At 49.8% G+C, this 27441-nt stretch overlaps 1 protein-coding gene across 1 annotated transcript; it reads right to left on the reverse strand.

Moving 5' to 3' along the window:
* LOC137335361 (uncharacterized) lies at positions 1 to 27441 on the reverse strand. Its single transcript, XM_068000694.1, has 4 exons — positions 26901 to 27441; positions 8574 to 8696; positions 3035 to 3175; positions 1 to 2590 (listed from the first exon to the last, which is right to left on the reverse strand). The coding sequence occupies exons 1-4, from the start codon at positions 27439 to 27441 to the stop codon at positions 2160 to 2162; spliced, it is 1236 nt and encodes a 411-aa protein (XP_067856795.1). The 3' UTR covers positions 1 to 2159.

Below are 27441 nucleotides of genomic sequence, written 5' to 3' on the forward strand. Positions count from 1 at the left end.
TGATTGGCTATCAATAAGTTTATTAAGAAAAAAATGAAAGCAATCTCCATAACAGCTTCTGGCACTCTGTGCCCTGTTTGTGATGATGGTTAGCTTTAGTAAATCACACCTCCTTTCCCTGAGGCCACGTTTTCAGACATCACTTCTTGATGCTAAAGGATTCGTTCAATATTGTGTGTTAGAAAGCTGACAGTGCGCTGTTGCTATAGCAACTATCCATTAGCCTGTCTCTGATAAGCAGTGTGTGGCGTTGCCGTGTGTATGATTGGTGTGTGTCAATAGTCCATATGTGATTGGTCCAATGGGTAATTGACACCCTATAATATTGGCACGTGTATGATTGGCTCCTTATGTCTTTAGTCCATGTGCCATTGGTTCCATGCACGACTGCGTCTATCTGTGTCTACATGTTTATAATTACATCCATGATACTGGCTACATATGTGACTGAGTCTGTGTATTTTCCATATGTGACAGGTATACAATATTGTTGGATCTGACTGTGTGTTTATTGGGACTCTGTTGCACTGGGTTCATGTGTGACTGGGACTCCCTGTGTGTGACTGGGACTCCCTGTGTGTGACTGGGACTCCCTGTGTGTGACTGGGACTCCCTGTGTGTGACTGGGACTCCCTGTGTGTGACTGGGACTCCCTGTGTGTGACTGGGACTCCCTGTGTGTGACTGGGACTTCCTGTGTGTGACTGGGACTTCCTGTGTGTGACTGGGACTCCCTGTGTGTGACTGGGACTCCCTGTGTGTGACTGAGACTCCCTGTGTGTGACTGTGACTTCCTGTGTGACTGGGACTCCCTGTGTGTGACTGAGACTTCCTGTGTGACTGGGACTCCCTGTGTGTGACTGAGACTTCCTGTGTGTGACTGGGACTTCCTGTGTGACTGGGACTCCCTGTGTGTGACTGAGACTTCCTGTGTGACTGGGACTCCCTGTGTGTGACTGGGACTCCCTGTGTGTGACTGGGACTCCCTGTGTGTGACTGGGACTCCCTGTGTGACTGGGACTCCCTGTGTGTGACTGGGACTCCCTGTGTGTGACTGGGACTCCCTGTGTGACTGGGACTCCCTGTGTGTGACTGGGACTCCCTGTGTGTGACTGGGACTCCCTGTGTGTGACTGGGACTCCCTGTGTGACTGGGACTCCCTGTGTGTGACTGGGACTCCCTGTGTGTGACTGGGACTCCCTGTGTGTGACTGGGACTCCCTGTGTGACTGGGACTCCCTGTGTGTGACTGGGACTCCCTGTGTGTGACTGAGACTTCCTGTGTGTGACTGGGACTCCCTGTGTGTGACTGGGACTCCCTGTGTGTGACTGGGACTCCCTGTGTGACTGGGACTCCCTGTGTGTGACTGGGACTCCCTGTGTGTGACTGAGACTTCCTGTGTGACTGGGACTTCCTGTGTGTGACTGGGACTCCCTGTGTGTGACTGGGACTCCCTGTGTGTGACTGGGACTCCCTGTGTGTGACTGGGACTCCCTGTGTGTGACTGAGACTTCCTGTGTGACTGGGACTTCCTGTGTGTGACTGGGACTCCCTGTGTGTGACTGAGACTCCCTGTGTGTGACTGGGACTTCCTGTGTGACTGGGACTCCCTGTGTGTGACTGGGACTCCCTGTGTGTGACTGGGACTCCCTGTGTGTGACTGGGACTCCCTGTGTGTGACTGGGACTCCCTGTGTGTGACTGAGACTTCCTGTGTGACTGGGACTTCCTGTGTGTGACTGGGACTCCCTGTGTGTGACTGAGACTCCCTGTGTGTGACTGGGACTTCCTGTGTGACTGGGACTCCCTGTGTGTGACTGGGACTCCCTGTGTGTGATTGGATCCCTGTGTGTGACTGGGACTCCCTGTGTGTGATTGGATCCCTGTGTGTGATTGGATCCCTGTGTGTGATTGGATCCTTGTGTGTGATTGGATCCCTGTGTGTGATTGGATCCCTGTGTGTGATTGGATCCCTGTGTGTGATTGGATCCCTGTGTGACCGGGTGTCTGTGTGTAATTGGATGCATCTTCTATCAATTTGTGATACAATGGCCTGTAAATTATCCACAGTGCTCCACTTGTCTCTACTCCCACCTGCTCCAACCCCATTCATATGAACACATTTGTTTTATAAGAACTATTCTATGTCTAGTGCACAGTGTTAGCTTTCATTTTCTGATTGTTTCACAGTGGCCTCCTTGTCTTTGCTTGGTGTAAGTAGTGCATTGTCCACTTGGACATCCTCCTCATCAGACTGGACGAGCGGGGTCTCGGACCCAACACTCAACTCCAGACTGTTGGAGGACGTGGAGTTGGGGTCCATGGAGTTGGAGGACGTGGAGTTGGGGTCCGTGGAGTTGGAGGACGTGGAGTTGGAGGACGTGGAGTTGGGGTCCATGGAGTTGGGGTCCGTGGAGTTGGGGTCCGTGGAGTTGGGGTCCGTGGAGTTGGAGGACGTGGAGTTGGAGGACATGGAGTTGGAGGACATGGAGTTGGGGTCCGTGGAGCTGGAGGACGTGGATGACATCCTGGACTTCATTTCTGCAGAATGTGGAACCTTCAGAGTAATCTCACTATTGTAAAACTGCTCCTCTGTGAAGAAATGAAACAAGTTAGTTCAGGAACCAGAAGGATTAAGAAATATTCAAAAAAATAAAGACTAGGACACTTTCCATTTGCTTTCTCTAGCCAAAGTGGTCAATATCTACAATGCTGGGATTAACAGCCACTGGACAAAGCTGCTTCTAACACAGATTAGGCCCTGAGTAACTGTTCCCAGTGCACAGATCAAACCACAATCTCTCCATAATCCCTGTATGGTGGAGGACTGCAGTCTCTCTCACATTGCCCGGAATGTCATGTTAGGACTCCCACCTGCCTTGAATGCTGAAACATTGGGATTCCTGCCTAGCTCATGCAGACAGTCATATGTTCCATGTATGTTTGCACAGTATTCCTGAGGTGCCCTGAACTGTAACACTGGTGTGGCATGGAGTAAACCCAATTTTTAGCTGCTATGCCCTGCGTTCTGCTTACCTGGCAGTGTTGATGCCTCACATCCATCCATACTGGAGTTGAGGAACACATCCAGGGCCTCTTGGTCTGACATGTCCATGAGGTCCACCTGCTCCAGCAAGTCCACATTGACTTCCATGGAGGAGACACTCCCAATTGGTGCTGTGGGAGACAGAAAAGCCATCAGCCATGGATTATGGAGATTTCCATCTACCCATGTCCCTGCCCAGAGCCATGACTTCACTCTCTGTCTCTGTCACGTTCTCACTACTTGCTTTTGAATAGCCTTAGACTCTTCTTGCCCCATTTCTCCTCTCCTCCCCTGAAGGCTCTGGCTAAGATGCAGTTTCATGGGTGCCATCAGCTCTCTGACATCTCACCCAAATGGCCTTGAGAGATTTGCATCTTAATTAAGAACTTTACAATTAAAGCTGACTGACCTCAAGCCCCTCTTGTACTCCTGATTTCCATGACTTTCCCACTGTTAAAAGATCAGATTTAATATGAAATAGTTGTCATAAAAGTAACTACATTTAGAATCTTGCTTTGTTTTATCTGCGTGCCTGTTTGATATTGGTGGACTTTGTGTTAGAGTGTTGTGTCCATTCATCTACCAACTTGTGGTCACCTCAGACAGGCACTAATTATCCCTTTTAAGATAAACAAACTTTAATGAACTATTCACCTCAGACAGAACAGGATAAAGAAACCTTGTGCATACTTGGAGCTCTGGCCATGCCCTGTAGACCAAGTGGAGCTGTGAAGGCTATTTGTCTCTTTAAATGCATCAGTAAAAGCAAACTCAAAATATTACAATAAGTATTCTTTTGTAGAATCTTTTATATGAATATTTTGCACTCATTTAGTATATGACTTGTATTATTATGTAACATATTAAAAATAAGACCTGACCTCAGGGGGATTAAGGTGTGTGGAGCATTTCATTGAAGGTCTCAAACTAAACTAGAAATAGTGCAACAGCTAATCCCACTGCTGCATTGTCATCTAGCTACTTGTCGTTCATCAATTTTGTTTCCAATTTCCACCCTTCCCTCACCTTCACATGGTCCATCTCCGACTCTTCCCGTCCCTTCCTCGACTCCTCGATCTCTATTTCTGGCGATAGGCTGTGAACCAATTCCTACTATAAGCCCACCGACTCCCACAGCTACCTTGATTACACTTCCTCCCACCCTGCTTCCTGTAAGGACTCTATTCCATTCTCCTGGTTTCTCCCTCTCCGTCGCATCTGTTCTGACGATGCCACCTTCCGCATCAGTGCTTCCGATATGTCTTCCATTTACCTCAACCAAGGATTCCCTCCCACTGTAGCTGACAGGTTCCTCGACCGTATCTGTCCTATTTCCCGCACTTCCCCTCCCTCCCTGGACCAAGATAGGGTCCCCCTTGTCCTCACCTTCCACCCCACCAGCCTCTACATTCAATGGATCATCCTCCGTCATTTCCGCCACCACAAATTCACATCTTCCCCTCCCCTCCCCTTTCAGCATTTCGAAGGGACCGTTCCCCCTGCGACACTCTGGTCCATTCTTCCATCACCCCCAACACCCGCTCTCCTCCCCCCGGCACCGTCCCGTTCGATCGCAGGAGATGCAACACCTGCCCTTTCACCTCCTCCCTTCCCACCGGCCAGGGCCCCAAACACTCCTTCCAGGTGAAAGAATGATTGACCAACAGAGGGCAGCCACCAGCAGAGGGCAGAAGCCACTTCTTTCAATTTACGATGCTGCATCCGCTGCTCACAATGCGGTCTCCTCGACATTGGGGAGACCAAACGCAGATCACTTTGCTCAACTCCTCCATTCAGTCTGCAAGAGTGACCCTGAGTTTCCGGTCACTTGCCATTTTAATTCTCTGTCCCACTCCCACTCTGACCTCTCTGTCTTCGGCCTCCTACACTGTCCCAATGAAGCTCAATGGAAGCTAGAGGAACAGCACCTCATCTTTCTACTTGGCACTTTACAGCCTTCCGTCCTTAACACTGAGTATAACAAGTGCAGATCATAACCACCGCTCTTATTTTCTTGGACAGCAGGTGCTGACTCTCCCTCACTCCTGGTCTGGCTCTCCCTCGCTCCCGGCCCGGCTCTCCCCCGCTCCCGGCCCGGCTCTCCCTCGCTCCCGGCCCGGCTCTCCCTCGCTCCAGGCCCGGCTCTCCCTCGCTCCAGGCCCGGCTCTCCCTCGCTCCAGGCCCGGCTCTCCCTCGCTCCCGGCCCGGCTCTCCCTCGGTCCCGGCCCGGCTCTCCCCCGCTCCCGGCCCGGCTCTCCCTCGCTCCCGGCCCGGCTCTCCCTCGCTCCCGGCCCGGCTCTCCCTCGCTCCAGGCCCGGCTCTCCCTCGCTCCCGGCCCGGCTCTCCCTCGCTCCCGGCCCGGCTCTCCCTCGCTCCAGGCCCGGCTCTCCCTCGCTCCCGGCCCGGCTCTCCCTCGCTCCCGGCCCGGCTCTCCCCCGCTCCCGGCCCGGCTCTCCCTCGCTCCCGGCCCGGCTCTCCCTCGCTCCCGGCCCGGCTCTCCCTCGCTCCCGGCCCGGCTCTCCCTCGCTCCAGGCCCGGCTCTCCCCCGCTCCCGGCCCGGCTCTCCCCCGCTCCCGGCCCGGCTCTCCCTCGCTCCCTGCCCGGCTCTCCCCCGCTCCAGGCCCGGCTCTCCCCCGCTCCAGGCCCGGCTCTCCCTCGCTCCCGGCCCGGCTCTCCCTCGCTCCAGGCCCGGCTCTCCCTCGCTCCAGGCCCGGCTCTCCCTCGCTCCCGCCTGCAGATCCTGTGGGCTCTCTTGCTGCCAATTCCTCTCCTGCTGCTCTTGGTTTTCCTGCGGTCACTCCCCCTACCCCTGAAACTGACGATTCCTGTCCTGCTGGAGCTCCTGATTCCACTGTTGCTGATCCCACAACCCGGGGAACCAGAGCCTCACCACATGCAGGTGGTGGCTCGCTGCCTCCTAGGACTTGGGTGCTGATGGGTGATTGGCTGCCTTCTGGTCACAGGCTACAGGGACCTTCTAGGGCTGGCTACTATTGGCTGAGTGGCTTTTGGTTAGTCTGTTGCTGGCTGGTTAGTCTGTTGCTGGCTGGTTAGTCTGTTGCTGGCTGGTTAGTCTGTTGCTGGCTGGTTAGACTGTTGCTGGCTGGTTAGACTGTTGCTGGCTGGTTAGTCTGTTGCTGGCTGGTTAGACTGTTGCTGGCTGGTTAGACTGTTGCTGGCTGGTTAGTCTGTTGCTGGCTGGTTAGACTGTTGCTGGCTGGTTAGACTGTTGCTGGCTGGTTAGTCTGCATCACTCAGTTGCTCACAGGAGAAACTCACTGGGGGTGGTTTTGAATTTGGGCGATATGGACTCAGTCGCGTGTTGTACACCTCTCCCAATTTTCATCTCCATTGAACTATTCCAATGCTCTCCTGGCCGGCTTCCCTTCTTCCACCCTCCATAAACTTGAACTCATCCAAAATTCTGCATCCATATCCTAGCTCGCACCAAATCCCATTCACCCATCACCCTTGTGTTCGCTGACCTACATTGGCTCCTGGTTAGGGAATGCCTCAATTTTAAAATTCTCACTAATGTGTTTAAATCCATCCATGGCCTCGCCCCTCCATATCTCTGGAACCTCCTCCAGCCTTACAACCATCTGGCCTCTTGCGCATCCCCCACTCTCTTCGTCCACCATTGGCGGCCGTGCCTTCAGCTGCCTGGGCCCTAAGCTCCGGAATTCCCTCCCCAAACCTCTCCCCCTCTCTACCTCTCTCTCCTTCTTTAAGACGCTCCTCAGAACCTACCTCTTCCAGTCCTAATATCTCCTTCTTTGGCTCGGTATCAAATTTTGTTCAATAACACTCCTGTGAAGCGCCTTGGGATGTTTTACCATGTTAAAGGCGCTATATGAATGCAAGTTGTTATTGTTGGAAGTCATCAGGGGAATCTGTTTTGTGTGTTTTAATTGCATGATGTGTTTTCACAATTATATATTCATTAAAATATATATATATATTTATACACTCATTACAATATTCAGAATATAATATATATTTATATAAAAGGTCCACTGCAAAATTCTGGAAAATAGACCAAGTGAAGTGTAAAATAGTCAATATTTTTTGGTGAGAATGTCCCCACACCCTCCCTCGCCAAAATAAATCTTCTGCGTGATGTGCAGTATTGCCATTTCTGTAATTGCCTTACACCTTTGGTCAGCACAGTCCTCACTGTCAGAACGTTCACACAGAGTTAATCGTGCTGAAAGATCAGTGGTTTAAGAAAAATACATTTCACTGCAGAAATGCAGTGAGAATTTATGGATTTCCATTGCCCAGAGAAAGTGTGGCTGCAGGTTCAACAGTAAATAAATACTTGAAAAGGAAAAGCTTGCAGGGCTCCGGGGAAAGAGCAGAGGAGCGGAACTAATTGGTAGCTCTTTCAAAGAGCCGGCTCAGGCACGATGGGCCAAACGGCCTCCTCCTGTGCTATAAGATTCGATCAAAAGGCCATTCAGCCCATTATTCTCCCAGCTCTTTCTGAAGCACTGCCACTGCCCTGCTCCCTCCCCATAGCCCTGTATCTTCATCTGCTTCAAATGTTTATCTACTTTTCAATAGACCTTGGTTCAACCACTCCCTGTGGCAAAGCATTCCATTCTCCAACACCCCTCTGCACAAAGAGATTTATCTTCACTCTTTCAGTGACAATTTTAAATTGATGACCCTCCCTCATCACTGACTCCGAAACTGGAGGAAACAGTCCTTCCCTATTCACTTTGTCAAACCCTTTATAATTTTACAAACCGATTAAACCTCCCCTTAGCCTTCTGCGCACTAGTGGGAACAGCCCTAATATCTCAAGTCTCGCCTTGTAGTAGTTTCTCAATCCTGCCTTCATCCTGTCCACTCTTTATAGCTTTAATGCCCTATTTATAGTGGAGCACTCACAAGTGTCAGTGCAGCTTACCATTGCCTTGTACAAATTTATTTTTACCTCTTTACACTTGTATTCTCTGCCCTGATTTATAAAGCCCGAAATGCTATTGGCCTTTTTTATGCTTTTATCTACCTGTCAGCATGGTTCAGTTGTTAACACTCTCGCCTCTGAGTCAAAAGGTCATGGGTTCGAGTCCCACTTCAGAGACTTTAAGCACAAAATCCAGGCTGACGCTCCAATGTGGTACTGAGGGAGTGCCATCTTTCGGATGAGACAGTACCTGAAAAAGAGCAGGGGAGTTCTCCCCGGTGTCCTGGCCAATCTTTATCCCTCAACCAACAACTAAAACAGATTATTTGATCATTATCACATTGCTGTTTGTGGGATCTTGCTGTGCACAAATCGCCGTGTTTCCTACATTGCAATAGTAACTACACCTCAATAAGTACTACATTGGCTGTAAAGCGCTTTGGGACGTCCTGAGGTCATGAAAGGCGCTTTAGAAATGGAAGTTCTTTCTTTACCTGCACTTATGCTTTGGGAATTAGGAATCTGAACCCCTAGGACTCTTCCTCCACACCCGCTGTTATTTTTCTAACACCAGGTTCAAGGGCAGAGCTGTTCAGGGACTGAACTCTACTTACGTCTCTGGTGCTCGATTTGTAGGTGTGCGGCGGTGAGGTAGAAATCTGCATCTGGCTGGAACACATCTTCAAAAAACCGCTGCCTGTCTCTGAACTTCATCTGCGGAGTGTGATCTGCCTCGGCTGGAAAACACAAGTGTCACGGTCACACAACACACATCAGCACCGTGTATAGAACAATGACCTTGCAGCCCAGGGCTGTGAGCAACCCGCATCACTGTATGGCAGTGAATGTCCACCTGGAGAGAGATTAGGGACGTCCAACTCTGGTGATCATGTTGTAATATAAATAAGGTGACACGGAGACGGACCTAAGCAAGTGGTTTATCCTGTGCCACCTGGGATACAATGCTGGTCATGACAAACAAACATTTTATTTAAAGGTTAGTGAGCTGAGTTAATGTTTAGGGAATGGGAGAGAATGTGTTAATGGTCGGCAAGTGGGATAATATTCAGGGAGAGGGGAGGGAGTGAGCTAATGTTGAGGGAGTGGGAAAGAATGGATTAATGGTCGGCAAGTGGGATAATATTCAGGGAGAGGGGAGGGAGTGAGTTAATGTTGAGGGAGTGGGAAAGAATGGGTGAATGTTATTGGTCCAGAGCAGAAATGAGTTAATAGCCATTATTTGGGTGGTAAGTCATGAATGGGTGTGATTGAGTTGGCAAATGCCTGTTGTAATCTGTAACGTAAGCATGGGCCAGACTCAGATTCCATAACCTTTAATTCCCATAAAAATATCATCTGGGACTGGAGCCAGTTTGTACGAACAGTTTTTGATGGCTGCTCGAGCAGCCTGCTTGTGATGCTGGTACGATGGAAGGTGCAGCATTGTGATGGCAGGGATTGAGCACATCTCAGCCCTGTCTCGAGTAGACTGATTTATCTAGTGAAGTAAATGAGACACTCAAACATCAGGATGCTCATGTCTAAAAATACTACATCAGCGCATTTATGGTTTTCAGGCTGTCTGTTGGTCTTTTATCAACAAACTGTTTGAATTCAGTTGGAGGAGTCCTCTCTCCACCTGATCCAAGGGGACCTTACACAGACGGGAAAGTGCTTGGCTTGATTCCAGATCACGCTGAGCTTGGCAATCTTAGACTAGCAGTAACTGGAGTGCTGAAATTGGCCATGGGCAATCACCCAGGTTCCCACTCTTGTTCACTATCTAGTAACTCCTGCTGGGAAGTACCCATCAATTGAGGACAAGACTGGGCTCAGCTTCCGTGCTCCCTATGGTCAGATACCCTGCTAACACTCGCTGACTGCGTTCACACATAAAGATTGGCCACCTGGGTTGTGGCACAGGAGGGTGCCTGATGTCTATAAACCCACACCCCAGGAAGAATCAGCATCTTCAGGAGAGGAGGAAATTGAGGGGTGGGTGGGGGGGATAATAGAGGGTGATATGCCACAGAAGGGGTCAGGGCAGTTAAGTTGGGAGAGACTCTCAGAACCAATTTTGTTTTCATTGCAAAAAGATGAGGGAACTCGATCCAAGTCAGTAAAATGCGGAGAGGCAGAAATCACAAGATATACATGGACAACGAAGGCCATTCATCCATTTTAACTCATCCATCCTGAAAGATACTACAGTTCCCCTCCCATCACAGCATCCAGTTGTTTCTTAAATGAATCCAGGGTTTTCACCTCCAATTCCCTATCTGGAAATCTTTTCCACTTATTGATCACTCTGTTTGTGAAGAACTTCCTGACATCAGTTCTAAATTTTCCTTTTGTTGGTTTGAACCTCTGACCCCTTGGTTTAACTTGAGGTGTGCTCAGGATTGCTCTCTCCTGTACTTAGTATCTCTTCAGTATCGTAAGAGCCTCTGTAAAGTAATCTGTCGATTGCCAAATGTGAAGGCTGATAAGCCCAAGTTTCTTCATAACTCAGTCCCTCTGACATTGGGGATCAGTCACATTGCTCTTCCCTGTCCTGCCTCCAGGAATGTTCCCCTTGTGTCTCGGTGACCAGAACTGGATGCAGTACTGAGCAGTTTCAGCATGGCCATGTCTTCCTTGCACTTTATATGCTTTAACATTCGATTGGCTTTGCTTGCAGCTGCTTAGGGATTGAACGAGTTGAGTGCCGAGTCTGCTAAAAGTCCTCGATCTCTTTCCACTTCCATGGGGACCTCAGGCTCCCATGTTTTTATGTGCCTTACTCTATACGTGTTTGTATTAAATTTCATCTGCCTTTGATCTGCTACTTACATATTTTGCCCAGTTTATTTTGTAGTTTCTGAGTTAAGGACATAGGAAAAGGAGGCCATTCAGCCCCTCGAGCCTGTTCCACCATTCAATTCGATCATGGCTGATCTGAATCTTATCTCCATTAACCGCCTTGGGAGATGTTGTCTTGTTAGATTCAACTTCCCCTCCTATTTTGTTATTGTCTGTGAAATTGACCAGTTTGAATTGAGCTTCTGAATCCAAGTTGTTAATATAATTTAAAAGCACCAAACCCTGAGGTACTCTGTGCTACATCCCATGTCTCCTCCAACAAACACCTGCTGCTTCCTGCCCCTCACTTTAAGTAGGAGTCTTTCGTACCAAACTTTGTCAAATGCCTTTTGGAAGTCTCAAACCATGTCACAGGATGTTCCAGAGTCCACTTGGAATACCACTTCCTTAAAATACTCCAGGAGGTTGGTCAGATGATGTGGGTGCATGCGGCTGTCTGATGTAAACTGTGCACAGAACGAGCAGACGTGGATTTAAATGAACAAACCACTTGTACAGTTGCTCCATGAGATCTGCCAGGGCACCAATAAATTATGAAAACAAGCTGAGTTCACTGTATCTAGTGCAGTGTCTATCTCTGTAACCTCCTCCAGCCCTACAACCCTCTGAGATTTCTGCACTCCTCCAATTCTGGCCTCTTGCCCTTCCCCGATTTTAATCACTCCACCATTGGCGGCCGTGCCTTCAGCTGCCTAGGCCCTTAGCTCTGGAATTCCCTCCCAAAACCTCTCCGCCTCTCTACCTCTCTCTCCTCCTTTAAGATGCTCCTTAAAACCTACCTCTTTGACCAAGCTTTTGGTCACCACTCCTAATATCTCCATGTGGCTCGGTGTCAAATTTTGTTTGGGATGTGCATTGGGATGTTTTATATGTTAAAGGTGCTATATAAATGCAAGTTGTTGCTGTTGTAGTAGTAGGCACTCACAGTGGGACGACATACAGACCGATTATCTCCGGTGACCTCCTTGTGCTCCCTATCAGGGGATAGGAGGAATGTTATTTAGAAGACTTGAATCATGGCGGCTTGGGGATGGATTAACATTCTGGAGTTTTGCTTGAAGATAATGGAGTGTTTATACACGACTTTGTTTAGGAGATTGGAGGGATAGGGTAGTCCCTGATGAAGCAGATTCCATGGTCTCTGGAAGGAGCTACCCTAATGGGGTCTTTCTGGTTTGAGGTGATTAACACGACAGAGAACCATGCCCAGTGAACTGAACGGACAAAAAAAACGGTACTTGTTGGAAGGCATGGAATCAGAACAGGCCTTTTGATTGAAAGTGGCCCAAATCAAACAGAGAGACTGAGATGTAGAACCTGAGAGAAGGCTCAGCGCTGATGGGGTACAGTGCTGAGCAGTCAGGGTACTGTGGAGCGGGCGCCCTGCGTGTACCGTGGAGCGGGCGCCCTCCGTGTACCGAGGAGCGGGCGCCCTCCGTGTACCGAGGAGCGGGCGCCCTCCGTGTACCGAGGAGCGGGCGCCCTGCGTGTACCGTGGAGCGGGCGCCCTGCGTGTACCGTGGAGCGGGCGCCCTGCGTGTACCGAGGAGCGGGCGCCCTGCGTGTACCGAGGAGCGGGCGCCCTGCGCGTACCGTGGAGCGGGCGCCCTGCGCGTACCGTGGAGCGGGCGCCCTGCGCGTACCGAGGAGCGGGCGCCCTGCGCGTACCGTGGAGCGGGCGCCCTGCGCGTACCGTGGAGCGGGCGCCCTGCGCGTACCGAGGAGCGGGCGCCCTGCGCGTACCGTGGAGCGGGCGCCCTGCGTGTACCGTGGAGCGGGCGCCCTGCGCGTACCGTGGAGCGGGCGCCCTGCGCGTACCGTGGAGCGGGCGCCCTGCGCGTACCGAGGAGCGGGCGCCCTCCGTGTACCGTGGAGCGATCCACCACTCTAGTGAGCCACCACCTGGGTAATTACCGTTCTCTACTCTAATTGGTTGTTGATTTCACTGTAACACGATTGATTTCATTCGGTACACTGAATTAAGAGGTGGGAAACTATTCTTCTATGATTTTGTTTTGAACAGTCAGCTCTGAGTCATGAGAGTTCTGGGTTCAGCCCACTCTAGGGCTCGACCACATAAACTATGCTGACCCTCCAAGGCATGACTGCATCGTCAGTGCTGCTATCTTTTAGATGAAATGTTAAAACAAGGTCCTGTCTGTTCTGCTAGTTCAGGTGTACATAAAAGAACTCATGGATCCACTGGAAGAAGAGCAGGGGGTCCTCCAGGTGTTCCGGCCAACATTCTCCCCTCAACTAACACCACCAAAAATAGATTAACTGGTCACTTATCTCATTGCTGCTTGTTTGGATCTTGCTGTGCAAATTGGTTACCCAGTTTGCCTATTTTACAACCAGCGGACAGTGGAGTGAGTCCGAGCTGGATTTGAACTGCTGTAGATGAAGTACTTCCAGATGTTTCTGAGAGACTTGAGACATTATATGATGTTAGATTGTTTTTGTGAATTTTGTGCTCCTTGAAGTGGGAACTATTAGAAAACCCCAGGAAATATTAGTTCTGTGGCAGCTGGGAAATATTGAGAGTTACAAATGTATGAGGGCAGGGTTGGTGGAATCTTACTCCCAGAACTGCTGGCTACAAATAATAATAGAATTGGGAAACTGGGTGGTGCAGGGGGTTAGACAATGACCATTTACATCTGGGACTAGGGTTCAAATTCCATTAACTGCTGGCTGTAAGGCTCCTAAGGAAAAAACATTAATTTGGACTGGCTCAATCCAGTCCCTATTTTGGCACTAACTGCCACTCAGGGGCCCTCGGGGGGGTGGGGGGGTGGTGTAGGTGCGGGGGGTGCAGGTATAGGAAATGGAAAAATATCAAAATTCAGGGGTGCCCTTTCTGAGGTGCGCAGTTCAGAGAGCTTTATTCGACATCTCATTACCTGGTTCCTTACCTAGCAGTGCTTGACACTGATACTGGGTGGTTGAAATGGATGCTGTTCCCTAACACTGACATCCCTCACCTTGACAAATACAAATGTCACTCTCCCACACAGAAGAAAATAAAAATGGACTGACTTCCAAGGAGTAGAGAGGAATGCAGACGGTTGGTGAATAATTGTTGGACTTGTAGGAATCTCATGATGTAGAGGTGCCCCTCAGGCTGTGGTTGAGGAACAGAAATGCACAGAGACGGAGCTTGTTCTTTATAGAAATTCTGAGACTTGTGCCCCGAAGAGCTGCTTGTCTCACATGATAAGGGCTGACAATCCTCCTGATCTCTCCACTATGTAGAGAGATGGCTCAGTTCAAATATTCAGCATCAACCCCATCCTCAAAACAGAAATGGACACAGAAGAGCTGGTTTCTAATACGCATTTATGTTGGTGGTATGACAGGATCAACCAGGGGTTAGGTCCCCTTACACTAGCCAGGACTTCGAGCATCGGAGAAGACCCTGATCCTCCAGTGGCTCTCTAAACCCAGAAGTGGTGCATTGACTGAGTGCTGGTGTGTTGTGTGTTGGTATTGTAGCGTGTTGTATGGGTGTGTTGGTATTGTAGCGTGTTGTATGGGTGTGTTGGTATTGTAGCGTGTTGTGTGGATGTGGTGTTGATATGTTGTGTGTTGGTATTGTAGCGTGTTGTATGGGTGTGTTGGTATTGTAGCGTGTTGTGTGGATGTGGTGTTGGTATGCTGTGTGTTGGTATTGTAGCGTGTGGTGTTGGTATGTTGTGTGTTGGTATTGTAGCGTGTGGTGCTGGCATGTTGTGTGCTGGCATGTTGTGTGCTGGTATTGAAGCGTGTTGTATGGGTGTGGTGTTGGTATGTTGTGTGTTGGTATTGTAGCGTGTGGTGCTGGCATGTTGTGTGCTGGCATGTTGTGTGTTGGTATTGTAGCGTGTTGTGGTGTCTCGAGAGTCGATGTATAACAGATGCCGCACATCAGCACAGCAATAACCCAGCTCACGTTACTGGTTTGCTTCAGGACTGGGCTGAGTTGGAGCTGGAATCACAGGCATGGTCAGCTTTGGTTGCCGAGCTCAGTAACTAGTCCAAGACCAAGGCCACTGATTTACACTTTTGATGGAAAGATGGACATAATTGCAGAATATAGTCACCAAAACACTGGTTCTGGAAAAACCCCATAGGGTATAAACATTCAGTCACCATAAATCTTTATTATTAATGGATAGAATTGTGGAATATAATCCACAAAACACTGGTAAGAATCCTGGAATTCTACGTAACAAAAATGAATTTGATTTATTCAGTCACAGTAAAATAGCCACCCTGATCTACAAGTCAACGTTAGGGGCTAAGCAGACTGTACTGATAGCAGCTGTAGGTGCTACAGAGAGAATGGAACCCTCCTGCTACGGGCTGTCCCTGGGGCCTAGCCTCCGTCCTCCTGCTATGGGCTATCCGTGGAGCCTGGCCTCCATCCTCCTGTACTTTACATACTCCCTGATTTCAGCAGCACGAAATGTTGTTGAGCTCATTGTTTACTGCGCTCATTGTTTACTGCGCTGCGCTGTCTGGGATTGTACAGAACACGGGGGCAGTGCCAAACAGGAGCAGGAAGAGCAGTCGGTGAGAGGGCTGAGCTGACTCACACTCCTCCGTGTTACGTGGTGCATGGTCTGCCTCCCTCTCCTGTATAGGGTTTGAAGTCTGCCGCTGGTCTCTCACAGAAACACTGGAGTTTGATTTGGTCCCTCTGCACGTGAATCGAGTGTTCTGTTCATGGCTGTGTCAACTATCTGGACATCATTCGGTATTTTTGTACGCTTTTTAAAGTTCCTAAAGATTAGTGATTTTGACACAGGACCAGTCCAATGCTATTTTGTGACATAATGCAAGCAAGCACAGTAACACCCTCCCTGGAGAAACTCAGCACATTTACCAGCCTATGCTAGGGGAAACGATTCAACACCAGATCAGGACAGTCACGAACCATCTATCAGACAGTGGTCAGCTGTGGCTCAGTAGGTAGCACTTCTGCCTTTGGGTCAGTGGGTCGTAGGTTCACATCCTGCTCCAGAGACTTGAGCACAAAATCCAGCCTGACACACCAGTGCAATACTGAGGGAGTGCTGCACTGTCGGAGGTGCTGTCTCTCAGATGAAATGTTAAACCGAGGCCCCGTTTACACTCTCGTGTGGATGTAAAAGATCCCATGGCACTATTCAATGTTCTCCCTGGTGTCCTGGGCCAATATTTATCCCTCAACCAAAATCACTAAAGACAGGTTATCTGGTCATTATCTCATTGCTGTTAGTGGGATCTTGCTGTGCAAATTGTCCACCATGTATCCTTCATTACAACAGTGACCACATTTCAAAAGTACTTAATTTTGCCCTTCTCACCCTATCCTCAGTTTTTCTCTCCAGAGACTCTTTGATAGCTGTTTTTATATTGGACTAAGTGCCTCTGCCTCCTGCCCTTCAGGACTCATGCAGTCAGCAGCAACACCAAAGTGAACTTGTTGGATTGGCCAGGCCAGGAATAACTGGTTGTTCCTGCCTGCTGACCTCAGCAAATCTGACAAGTTATGTTGATGTTGCTACTGACTGAGTGAGACCTACGAGTTGGGAGCAGGCCACTACAGGAATGTAAAAACAGCTTAATATCTCTTCAACCTGTTGTCTGCTTCAATGTCCTTGCCTGGTAACTTATTTCACAACCTGACACTCTGGGTGCAAAAGTACACTCTGACTTCCCTTCTCACTCTTAATTTTCTAATTTTTAACTTGTGTCTGCTGATATTTGAACTTTTCAACACGGTGAAAAACATGTTTGAGGCAATTTTACAATTCCCCTCCATAATCTTCAACGGATTATGAAGCTACTTTTATGGCGGAATCAAGATTCCTGGACAGATATCAAAATTCTCATCTTTGTTTTCAAATCTCTCCATGGCCTCGCCCCTCCCTATCTCTGTAACCTTGTCTAGCCCTACAACCCTCCGAGATCTCTGCGCCCCTCCAATTCTGGCCTCTTGCGCATCCCTGATTTTAATCACTCCACCATTGGTGGCCGTGCCTTCAGTTGCCTAGACCCTAAAGCTCTGGAATTCCCTCCCTAAACCTCTCCCCCTCTCTACCTCTCTCTCCTCCTTTAAGTTGCTCCTTAAAACTGACCTCTTTGACCAAGCTTTTGGTCACCACTCCTAATATCTCTATGTGGCTTGTGTCAAATTTTGTTTGATAACATTCCTGTGAAACACCTTGGGACGTTTTACTATGTTAAAGGCGCTATATAAATGCAGGTTTTTGTTGTAAATGCTGCTCTCCCATGATCACCTTTGTAATGTGCTGGTCCTCCTATAAACTGGCTGCATTTTGAGGGCCCATCATTGTACTCATCCAACAATTGGCTGTGACATTTTGGCCAGTGTGCCTGCATGGTGTCGTGATGTTATGACAGAAATTAAGTATTTTTGTTTTATGTTTAGCTCAATAGAGGTTCTTTTAACTCAGCCACAAGCTACATCCAAACAGATGCATACAGTGATTTGCTCAGTTAGGCGTCTCACTCGCAGTTACATTTTTATGTACCTGACAGTTATTCAGATCCAAGAACCTGGCACCAGTTTTGAGGAGTATTTCATGGTCCGAAGCTGTTCAACAAGTTGAAGTCGAGTTGAGTTGGGTCAGTGGGGACCCTCTGAGGAAGATATGTTAGACTAGCTAGTTTCAAAAGCCTTTCCACCATCTACAAGGCACAAGTCAGGAGTGTGATGGAATACTCTCCACTTGCCTGGATGAGTGCAGCTCCAACAACACTCAAGAAGCTCGACACCATCCAGGACAAAGCAGCCCGCTTGATTGGCACCCCATCCACTACCCTAAACATTCACTCCCTTCACCACCGGCGCACTGTGGCTGCAGTGTGTACCATCCACAGGATGCACTGCAGCAACTCGCCAAGGCTTCTTCGACAGCACCTCCCAAACCCGCGACCTCTACCACCTAGAAGGACAAGGGCAGCAGGCACATGGGAACAACACCACCTGCACATTCCCCTTCAAGTCACACACCATCCCGACTTGGAAATATATCGCCGTTCCTTCATCGTCGCTGGGTCAAAATCTTGGAACTCCCTTCCTAACAGCACTGTGGGAGAACCGTCACCACACGGACTGCAGCGGTTCAAGAAGGCGGCTCACCACCACCTTCTCAAGGGTAATTAGGGATGGGCAATAAATGCCGGCCTCGCCAGCAACTTGCTCCCAGGGAACTTTAAGATTCCTTCTGGGCAAAGTTCCCAGGAATGCGGCCCAGACACATCCCCAAAGATGCTCCACCTGACCAGTGCCCACTGCCATTTCCCTGAGAGGGCTACTGACTGAAAAAAATCATCGACTTCAGAATAAGGGGAAAATTAGAGGGAAAAAACAAATTCTTCACCTTGTTAGAACACATATTTTACAGATCAGCAATTGAGGCAGTGAATAAGTGAATGATTGCACAGACACATTCCTCATAAACCAGTCATCCATCCATGCACATCCAGAGCCACGAACACCACCACTGCCTACACCAATCAGAGGAGATGTCCATATGTAACAAAGATCACAATCTGAGCCAATTGTGCCTGACCATCCAATCAAAGGTTGGACACTGGCAGGTGTGTCACAGACGTGCAATGACCAATAGTGGATAGGCCCGGGGACCAAAGTTTCTCCACAGCACATTACAGGGAGGAAGGTTCCCACGTTTCAATAAGGGCCTTGTCGACAATACACAAAGAGAGTCTTTGTGCAGCTCTGTGACCTGAGAGCAGCCATCGATGAGACATAACTCACTGCCCTTCTCACTGATCCATTCTCTCCTAGTTTCACAATGAGTTTAGGGTTTGATTAACACGACCATCATCCAGTTAGAGACTGAATTAAGTGTGTGGTTGATGAGGGTTATGCTGGGGTAGGAACTCTCTCAGTTACTGACAGTCACCCTCCTGTGTTACATTCAATGTCCCCCTACAAATTATTAAGCAAAATCACTGACTAAACAATTTCACCAGCCGGTTGAGGAGGGGAATACTTCAATACGTTAGCACCAGGAGTCACACTCTGATCATGTGGGGAGTAGTCCAAACTACTCCCCACAGTGGACAGTGTAACCCAGACTGGTGGAGCTAATCATAGTACGCCCCTCCCCCACAGAGACCTAAACACAGCCCCCTCCCCCCCCAGAGACCGAAACACAGCCCCCTCCCCCCCCCAGAGACCTAAACACAGCCCCCTCCCCCCCCAGAGACCTAAACACAGCCCCCCTCCCCCCCAGAGACCTAAACACAGCCCCCCTCCCCCCCCAGAGACCTAAACACAGCCCCCCTCCCCCCCCCAGAGACCTAAACACAGCCCCCCTCCCCCCCAGAGACCTAAACACAGCCCCCCTCCCCCCCAGAGACCAAAACACAGCCCCCTCCCCCCCAGAGACCTAAACACAGCCCCCTCCCCCCCAGAGACCTAAACACAGCCCCCTCCCCCCCCAGAGACCTAAACACAGCCCCCTCCCCCCCCAGAGACCTAAACACAGCCCCCTCCCCCCCCAGAGACCTAAACACAGCCCCGCAGAGACCTAAACACAGCCCCCCAGAGACCTAAACACAGCCCCCCAGAGACCTAAACACAGCCCCCCAGAGACCTAAACACAGCCCCCCAGAGACCTAAACACAGCCCCCCAGAGACCTAAACACAGCCCCCCAGAGACCTAAACACAGCCCCCACCCCCCCCAGAGACCTAAACACAGCCCCCCTCCCCCCCAGAGACCTAAACACAGCCCCCCTCCCCCCCAGAGACCTAAACACAGCCCCCCTCCCCCCCCCAGAGACCTAAACACAGCCCCCTCCCCCCCCCAGAGACCTAAACACAGCCCCCCTCCCCCCAGAGACCTAAACACAGCCCCCCTCCCCCCCCCCAGAGACCATTGACTGCAACATCCACTGCATCGCGAGAAGAACATTTTATTTCAGAGTTTATTTGTTTAACAGGAAGCAAAAGCATCGGGTTGAATGATAAAGTTAATCCTTATTGTGTGCGCAGAGGAGCCTCTGATTGCATTTACTCTGTCAAAATCATTCATGATTTTGAACACCTCTATCAAATCTCCCCTTAACTTTCTCTGTTCCAAGGAGAACAACCCCAGATTCTCCAGTCTCTCCACATAACTGAAGTCCCTCTTCCCTGATAACATTCTAGTAAATCTCTTCTGCACCTGTCTAAGGCCTTGACATCCTTCCTAAAGTCTGGTGCCCAGAATTGAACACAATACTCCAGCTGAGGCCTAACCAGTGTTTTATAAAGGTTTAATATGACTTCCTTGCTTTTGTACTCTTTGTCTCTATTAATAAAGCCCATAATCCCATAAGTTTCTTTAACAGCCTTCTCAACTTTTCCTGCCACCTTCAAAAGATTTGTGTACATACACCCCCAGGTCTCTCTGTTCCTGTATTAAAATTGTACCATTTAGTTTATATTGCCTCTCCTCATTCTACCTACCAAAATGCATCACTTCACACCTCTCTTTTTTAAATTTCATCTGCCATGTGCTGCCCATTTCACCAGTCTGTCTCTGTCCTCCTGAAGTCTGTTACTATCCTCCACATTGTTTACTACATTTCTGAGTTTCGTGTCATCTGCAAATGTTGAAATTATACCCTCTATACCCAAGTCCATGTCATTAATATAAATCAAAAAGAGCAGTGGTCCTAATACTGACCCCTGGGGAACACCACTGTATACTTCCCTCCAGTCTGAAAAACAACCGTTCACCACTATTCTCTGCTTTCTGTTCCTTAGCCAATTTTGTATCCACGCTGCCACTGTCCCTTCAATCCCATGGGCTTTAATTTTGCTAACAAGTCTATTATGTAGTATTTTATCAAATGCCTTTTGAAAGTCCATATACACATCATCAACCGCACTACCCTCATCAACCCTCTCCGTTAAACATGATTTTCCTTTAACAAATCCGTGCTGACTTTCATTTATTAGTCCAGACTTTTCCAAGTGCCAATTAATTTTGTCCCAGATTATTGTCTCTAAAAGTTTCCCTACCACCGATGTTAGGCTGACTGGCCTCAGCCATGCCCTCTGCCTCCACAAAAAGGCCTCCACATGAAGATTTCCTTTTTTGTCCCTAATCAGTTCCACCCTTCCTTTGACAGCCCTTTTACTATTTATATGTTTATAAAATACTTTTGGGTTCCCTTTTGTTAGCCGCTAATCTATTCTCACACTCTCTCTTTGTCCCTCTTATTCCCTTTTTTATATCTCCTCTGTACTTTCTGTATTCAGCCTGGTTCTCTACTGTATTATGAACTTTACAATTGTCATAAGCCTCCTTTTTCTGTTTCATTTTAATCTGTAAATCTTTAATCATCCAGGGAGCTCTATCTTTGGATGCCCCTCCTTTCCCCCTCATGGGAATGTGTTTACTCTGCACCCGAACTATCTCCTCCTTGAAGGCCTCCCATTGTTCAATTATTGTTCTGCCACCAATTTCTGATTCTAGTCCACCTGGGCCAGATCCCTTTTGAACTCACTGAAATTTTCACTCCTCCAGTTAAGCATTTTCACATTTGATTGTTCCTTGTCCTTTTCCATAACTATTTATCCCTTTCTCTCCTGAAATAGTTATTTTTAGTAGAGTTTATGGCCGAGTAGAATGGCTGCTGTTCCTGACTTTACTAATGCCATTTTTGCATAACACAAATTATAGGAAAATGGCTAATCCCGATTCTTAAACAGTGAAAGAGCTGTGAGCTCATACAGAATCTGAAAATGGAGTTAATCCCAGCTGTGTGGAACACGAAACAGCTGACAGGGTTAGAGATTTTTTTTAATTTGTTCATGGGATGTGGGCGTCGCTGGCGAGGCCAGCATTTATTGCCCATCCCTAATTGCCCTTGAGAAGGTGGTGGTGAGCCGCCTTCTTGAACCGCTGCAGTCCGTGTGGTGAAGGTTCTCCCACAGTGCTGTTAGGAAGGGAGTTCCAGGATTTTGACCAAACGACGATGAAGGAACGGTGATATATTTCCAAGTCTGGATGGTGTGTGACTTGGAGGGGAACGTGCAGGTGGTATTGTTCCCATGTGCCTGCTGCTCTTGTCCTTCTAGGTGGTAGAGGTCGCGGGTTTGGGAGGTGCTGTCAAAGAAGCCTTGGCGAGTTGCTGCAGTGCATCCTGTGGATGGTGCACACTGCAGCCACAGTGCGCCGGTGGTGAAGGGAGTGAATGTTTAGGGTGGTGGATGGGGTGCCAATCAAGCGGGCTGCTTTATCTTGGATGGTGTCGAGCTTCTTGAGAGTTGTTGGAGCTGCACTCATCCAAGCAAGTGGAGAGTATTCCATCACACTCCTGACTTGTGCCTTGTAGATGGTGGAAAGGCTTTGGGGAGTCAAGAGGTGAGTCACTCGCCGCAGAATACCCAGCCTCTGACCTGCTCTCATAGCCACAGTATTTATATGGCTGGTCCAGTTAAGTTTCTGGTCAATGGTGACCACCAGGATGTTGATGGTGGGGGATTCGGCGATGGTAATGCCCTTGAATGTCAAAAGGAGGTGGTTAGACTCTCTCTTGTTGGAGATGGTCATTGCCTGGCACTTATCTGGCGCAAATGTTACTTGCCACTTATGAGCCCAAGCCTGGATGTTGTCCAGGTCTTGCTGCATGCGGGCTCGGACTGCTTCATTATTTGAGGGGTTGTGAATGGAACTGAACACTATGCAGTCATCAGCGAATATCCCCATTTCTGACTTTATGATGGAGGGAAGGTCATTGATGAAGCAGCTGAAGATGGTTGGGCCTAGGACACTCTGAGGAACTCCTGCAGCAATGCCCTGGGGCTGAGATGATTGGCCTCCAACAACCACAACCATCTGCCTTTGTGCTAGGTATGACTCCAGCCACTGCAGAGTTTTGCCCCTGATTCCCATTGAATTCAATTTTACTAGGGCTCCTTGGTGCCATACTCGGTCAAATGCTGCCTTGATGTCAAGGGCAGTCACTCTCACCTCACCTCTGGAATTAAGCTCTTTTGTCCATGTTTGGACCAAGGCTGTAATGAGGTCTGGAGCCGAGTGGTCCTGGCGGAACCCAAACTGAGCATCGGCGAGCAGGTTATTGGTGAGTAAGTGCCGCTTGATAGCACTGTCAATGACACCTTCCATCACTTTGCTGATGATTGAGAGTAGACTGATGGGGTGGTAATTGTCCGGATTGGATTTGTCCTGCTTTTTGTGATCAGGACATACCTGGGCAATTTTCCATATTGTCGGGTCGATGCCAGTGTTGTAGCTGTACTGGAACAGTTTGGCTAGAGGCGCTGCTAGTTCTGGAGCACAAGTCTTCAGCACTACAGCTGGGATGTTGTCGGGGCCCATAGCCTTTGCTGTATCCAGTGCACTCAGCCGTTTCTTGATATCACGTGGAGTGAATCGAATTGGCTGAAGACTGGCTTCTGTGATGGTGGGGATATCGGGAGGAGGCTGAGATGGATCATCCACTCGGCACTTCTGGCTGAAGATGGTTGCAAACGCTTCAGCCTTGTCTTTTGCACTCATGTGCTGGACTCCGCCATCATTGAGGATGGGGATGTTTACAGGGTTAGAGGTATGCTGACAGGGTTAGAGGAATTAGGGAGGGAGGAGGCTCTTGGGCAGAGTATAAATGCCAGCACAGACCTGTTGTTTCTTTTCTGTAGTTCCGATGTAACTTGATGTAATTACACTCCATTGCTGAAAAATGAGATGGGCTTTCTGATCTGGGAGGCTGTCCACGGATATTCCCAGGATTGGAGACTTTAGAGGGGATGTGAGGGTGGGGAAATGGGCCATTACTAGACCCGGCGCGACCCCAGTTGCCTGACAATTCTTATCAAGAGATGTGCTAGAAATTATTGGAGCTTTCAATACACGCATGGAAGAGTGATCTCAAGGTGAGACAGCACAAGATCGCAATGAGCCTGCCTCTAAGAATGGGAGATTTGGTACAAAATGTTAAATGCTAACTTTCTCCACTTGTGCCAATCCCTCTCCCCCAGCAGGGGCCAGCCCCCCACCTAAAATATATCAGCCCCTGTCCCTCGGGTGTACACGAGCCCACTCTGCCCTTTCCAGCACGAGCTGCCAGCCTACTCCAAGATGGCAGACTTTTCTTTTCTGAAGACTAGCAAGAATGGTCCTTCTGTTCTTCAGGTGACACCAGTCCGAAGACTATCACTGGGACTGGGTGGGCCAGTGGTGCACGGTGCTGGTCCAGAGTCTGAGGAGAAGCGGCTGTCTGAGGTTCCAGGAGGGCATTAATCCGCTCTCCCCAGCACAGGCAGGTCACTGCTTCCCTGTCAGAGGACCAAACGTTGACTAAAAGGAGGGAGGGCCAAACAATAAATCAAATAGCTTTGTAGACTACTTTACACCTGGGCTCAGAGGGCAACCGGATTTAATTAGAGTGTCTTCATTACTCCTGCTCCGATACCAGAATAATACCGGGTCTAAAAGGGTTAAATTATGAAGTCAGATTGCGTAGACTAGGCTTGTATTCCCTTGAGTATAGAAGATTAAGGGGTGATCGAATTGAGGTGTTTAAGATGATTAAAGGATTTGATAAGGTAGAGAGAGAGAAACTATTTCCTCTGGTGGGAGAGTCCATAACAAGGGGGCATAACCTTAAAATTAGAGCCAGGCCATTCAGGGGTGATGTCAGGAAGCACTTCTTCACACAAAGGGGAGTGGAAATCGGGAATTCTCTTCCCTAAAAAGCTGTTGAGGCTTGGGGTCAATTGAAAATTTCAAGACTGAGACTGATAGATTTTTGTTAGGCAAGGGTATTAAGGGTTACAGAACCAAGGCGGAGAAATGGAGTTAAGATACAGATCAGCCATGATCTAATGGAATGGCGGAACAGGCTCGAGCTGCTGAATGGCTTCCTCCTGTTCCTATGATCTTACAGCATAATCGCAGCAAGGTAGGAGAGCTTGTCAGCAGCTGAGCACTGCCTGTACTAAAAACACCTTCAGTCCCATGTCATAACACCCATGTAAAGCATCACTAATGGGAACGGAGGCCAAGCAGACTGTTCTGCCCCTTAATCACAGGTTGCAATTGCTCATTAAGTGTATCTTCGGAGCACATGATTATATCACAGTGTAAACGAGCCTCACCATTGAAGGTTCCAAAGCTGAGTTAACATTTAATCTGCATGTAGGCTCAAGGGGCTGAATGTCCAGCTCCTGTTCCTATGTTTCTAACAGCCAATCACTGCAATTCAGGCACCATCCTACCTAACCCAACTACTGCCACATACATTATATGACCCCGTCCTTACCCCGTGTAAACCCCAATCCCTGTCACACTAAGCACCATCCTTACCCCGTGTAAACCCCAATCCCTGTCACACACAGCTCCGTCCTTACCCCGTGTAAACCCCAATCACTGTCACACACAGCTCCGTCCTTACCCCGTGTAAACCCCAATCACTGTCACACACAGCTCCGTCCTTACCCCGTGTAAACCCCAATCCCTGTCACACTAAGCACCGTCCTTACCCCGTGTAAACCCCAATCACTGTCACACACAGCTCCGTCCTTACCCCGTGTAAACCCCAATCCCTGTCACACTAAGCACCGTCCTTACCCCGTGTAAACCCCAATCCCTGTCACACACAGCACCGTCCTTACCCCGTGTAAACCCCAATCCCTGTCACACACAGCTCCGTCCTTACCCCGTGTAAACCCCAATCACTGTCACACACAGCTCCGTCCTTACCCCGTGTAAACCCCAATCCCTGTCACACTAAGCACCGTCCTTACCCCGTGTAAACCCCAATCACTGTCACACACAGCTCCGTCCTTACCCCGTGTAAACCCCAATCCCTGTCACACACAGCTCCGTCCTTACCCCGTGTAAACCCCAATCCCTGTCACACACAGCTCCGTCCTTACCCCGTGTAAACCCCAATCACTGTCACACACAGCTCCGTCCTTACCCCGTGTAAACCCCAATCACTGTCACACACAGCTCCGTCCTTACCCCGTGTAAACCCCAATCACTGTCACACACAGCTCCGTCCTTACCCCGTGTAAACCCCAATCCCTGTCACACACAGCACCGTCCTTACCCCGTGTAAACCCCAATCCCTGTCACACACAGCACCGTCCTTACCCCGTGTAACCCCCAATCCCTGTCACACACAGCACCGTCCTTACCCCGTGTAAACCCCAATCACTGTCACACACAGCACCGTCCTTACCCCGTGTAAACCCCAATCCCTGTCACACACAGCACCGTCCTTACCCCGTGTAAACCCCAATCCCTGTCACACACAGCTCCGTCCTTACCCCGTGTAAACCCCAATCACTGTCACACACGGCACCGTCCTTATCATAGAAAGGTTACAGCACAGAAGGAGGCCATTCAGCCTGTCGAGTCCCTGCTGGATCTATGCAAGAGCAATCCAGCTAGTCCCACTTCCCCGCCCTTTCCCCGTAGCCCTGCAAATCTTTTCCCTTCAAGTACTTATGCAATTCCCTTTTGAAAGCCACAATAGCTCTGTCCTTAATCTATGTAACACCCAAGCACTCCCTCATACAGCATTGTCCTTAATCTATGTAATACCCTGTCACACACAGCACATGAACCAAACCTTGTCCAGGAAAACTTGTATCCATGGGATTAGTTGTCAGGCTTGAATCACTGATTCTATACGTGCCACAGTGTGATAGTGTTTGCCTCTCACACTCGAACACAGCCTGATTTCCACACTCCAATTTATACCCTGCCTCAGCTCCAGTCTCTGGTCTAAAATGCATCAGACCAATGATGGGATTAATGACTGAATCAGCCTCAGCCTCTCTGTTCTGAGCTTTAAGTCTAATTTTATTCCCACATTCCATTCCAGTGAGCAGCCTCCAGCTCGAACCCTGCAAACTACAAACTCAAGGGTGGGTGTTCTTACTCACCGGGCTTCCTCTGGCCGGTTGGCCCAGGAGCGGACATCTCCACTGGGGGGTGAGGGACTGGACAAATCCACAGGGGCTCAGCAGGTGGCCGTGGTCACCGGCATCTCCCGACCCGGGCAGCTCAGCTGCGGACACTGTGACTGGACTGACCGCTCGGGCTCTCCGGCCCCGCACTGACCGCTCGGACTCTCCGGCCCCGCACTGACCGCTCGGGCTCTCCGGCCCCGCACTGACCGCTCGGGCTCTCCGGCCCCGCACTGACCGCTCGGGCTCTCCGGCCCCACACTGACCGCTCGGACTCTCCGGCCCCGCACTGACCGCTCGGACTCTCCGGCCACACTGACCGCTCGGGCTCTCCGGCCCCGCACTGACCGCTCGGGCTCTCCGGCCACACTGACCGCTCGGGCTCTCCGGCCCCACACTGACCGACACTGACCGCTCGGACTCTCCGGCCCCGCACTGACCGACACTGACCGCTCGGACTCTCCGGCCCCGCACTGACCGCTCGGACTCTCCGGCCACACTGACCGCTCGGGCTCTCCGGCCCCACACTGACCGACACTGACCGCTCGGACTCTCCGGCCCCGCACTGACCGCTCGGACTCTCCGGCCACACTGACCGCTCGGGCTCTCCGGCCACACTGACCGCGGCAGAACATAAACCACAGCCTCCAACATCACCACAGCTCAT

Source organism: Heptranchias perlo, chromosome 19 (assembly GCF_035084215.1).
Source record: "Heptranchias perlo isolate sHepPer1 chromosome 19, sHepPer1.hap1, whole genome shotgun sequence".
In the NCBI taxonomy this organism is placed as follows: domain Eukaryota; kingdom Metazoa; phylum Chordata; class Chondrichthyes; order Hexanchiformes; family Hexanchidae; genus Heptranchias; species Heptranchias perlo.

Coding starts and splice junctions, on each gene's coding strand:
- LOC137335361 (XM_068000694.1), bottom strand. CDS start 27,441: ATGAGCTGTGGTGATGTTGGAGGCTGTGGTTTATGTTCTGCCGCGGTC. Junction 3,176..8,573: donor ACAAATCGAGCACCAGAGAC/GTAAGTAGAGTT, acceptor TGTCTCCCACAG/CACCAATTGGGAGTGTCTCC. Junction 2,591..3,034: donor TGAGGCATCAACACTGCCAG/GTAAGCAGAACG, acceptor ATTTCTTCACAG/AGGAGCAGTTTTACAATAGT.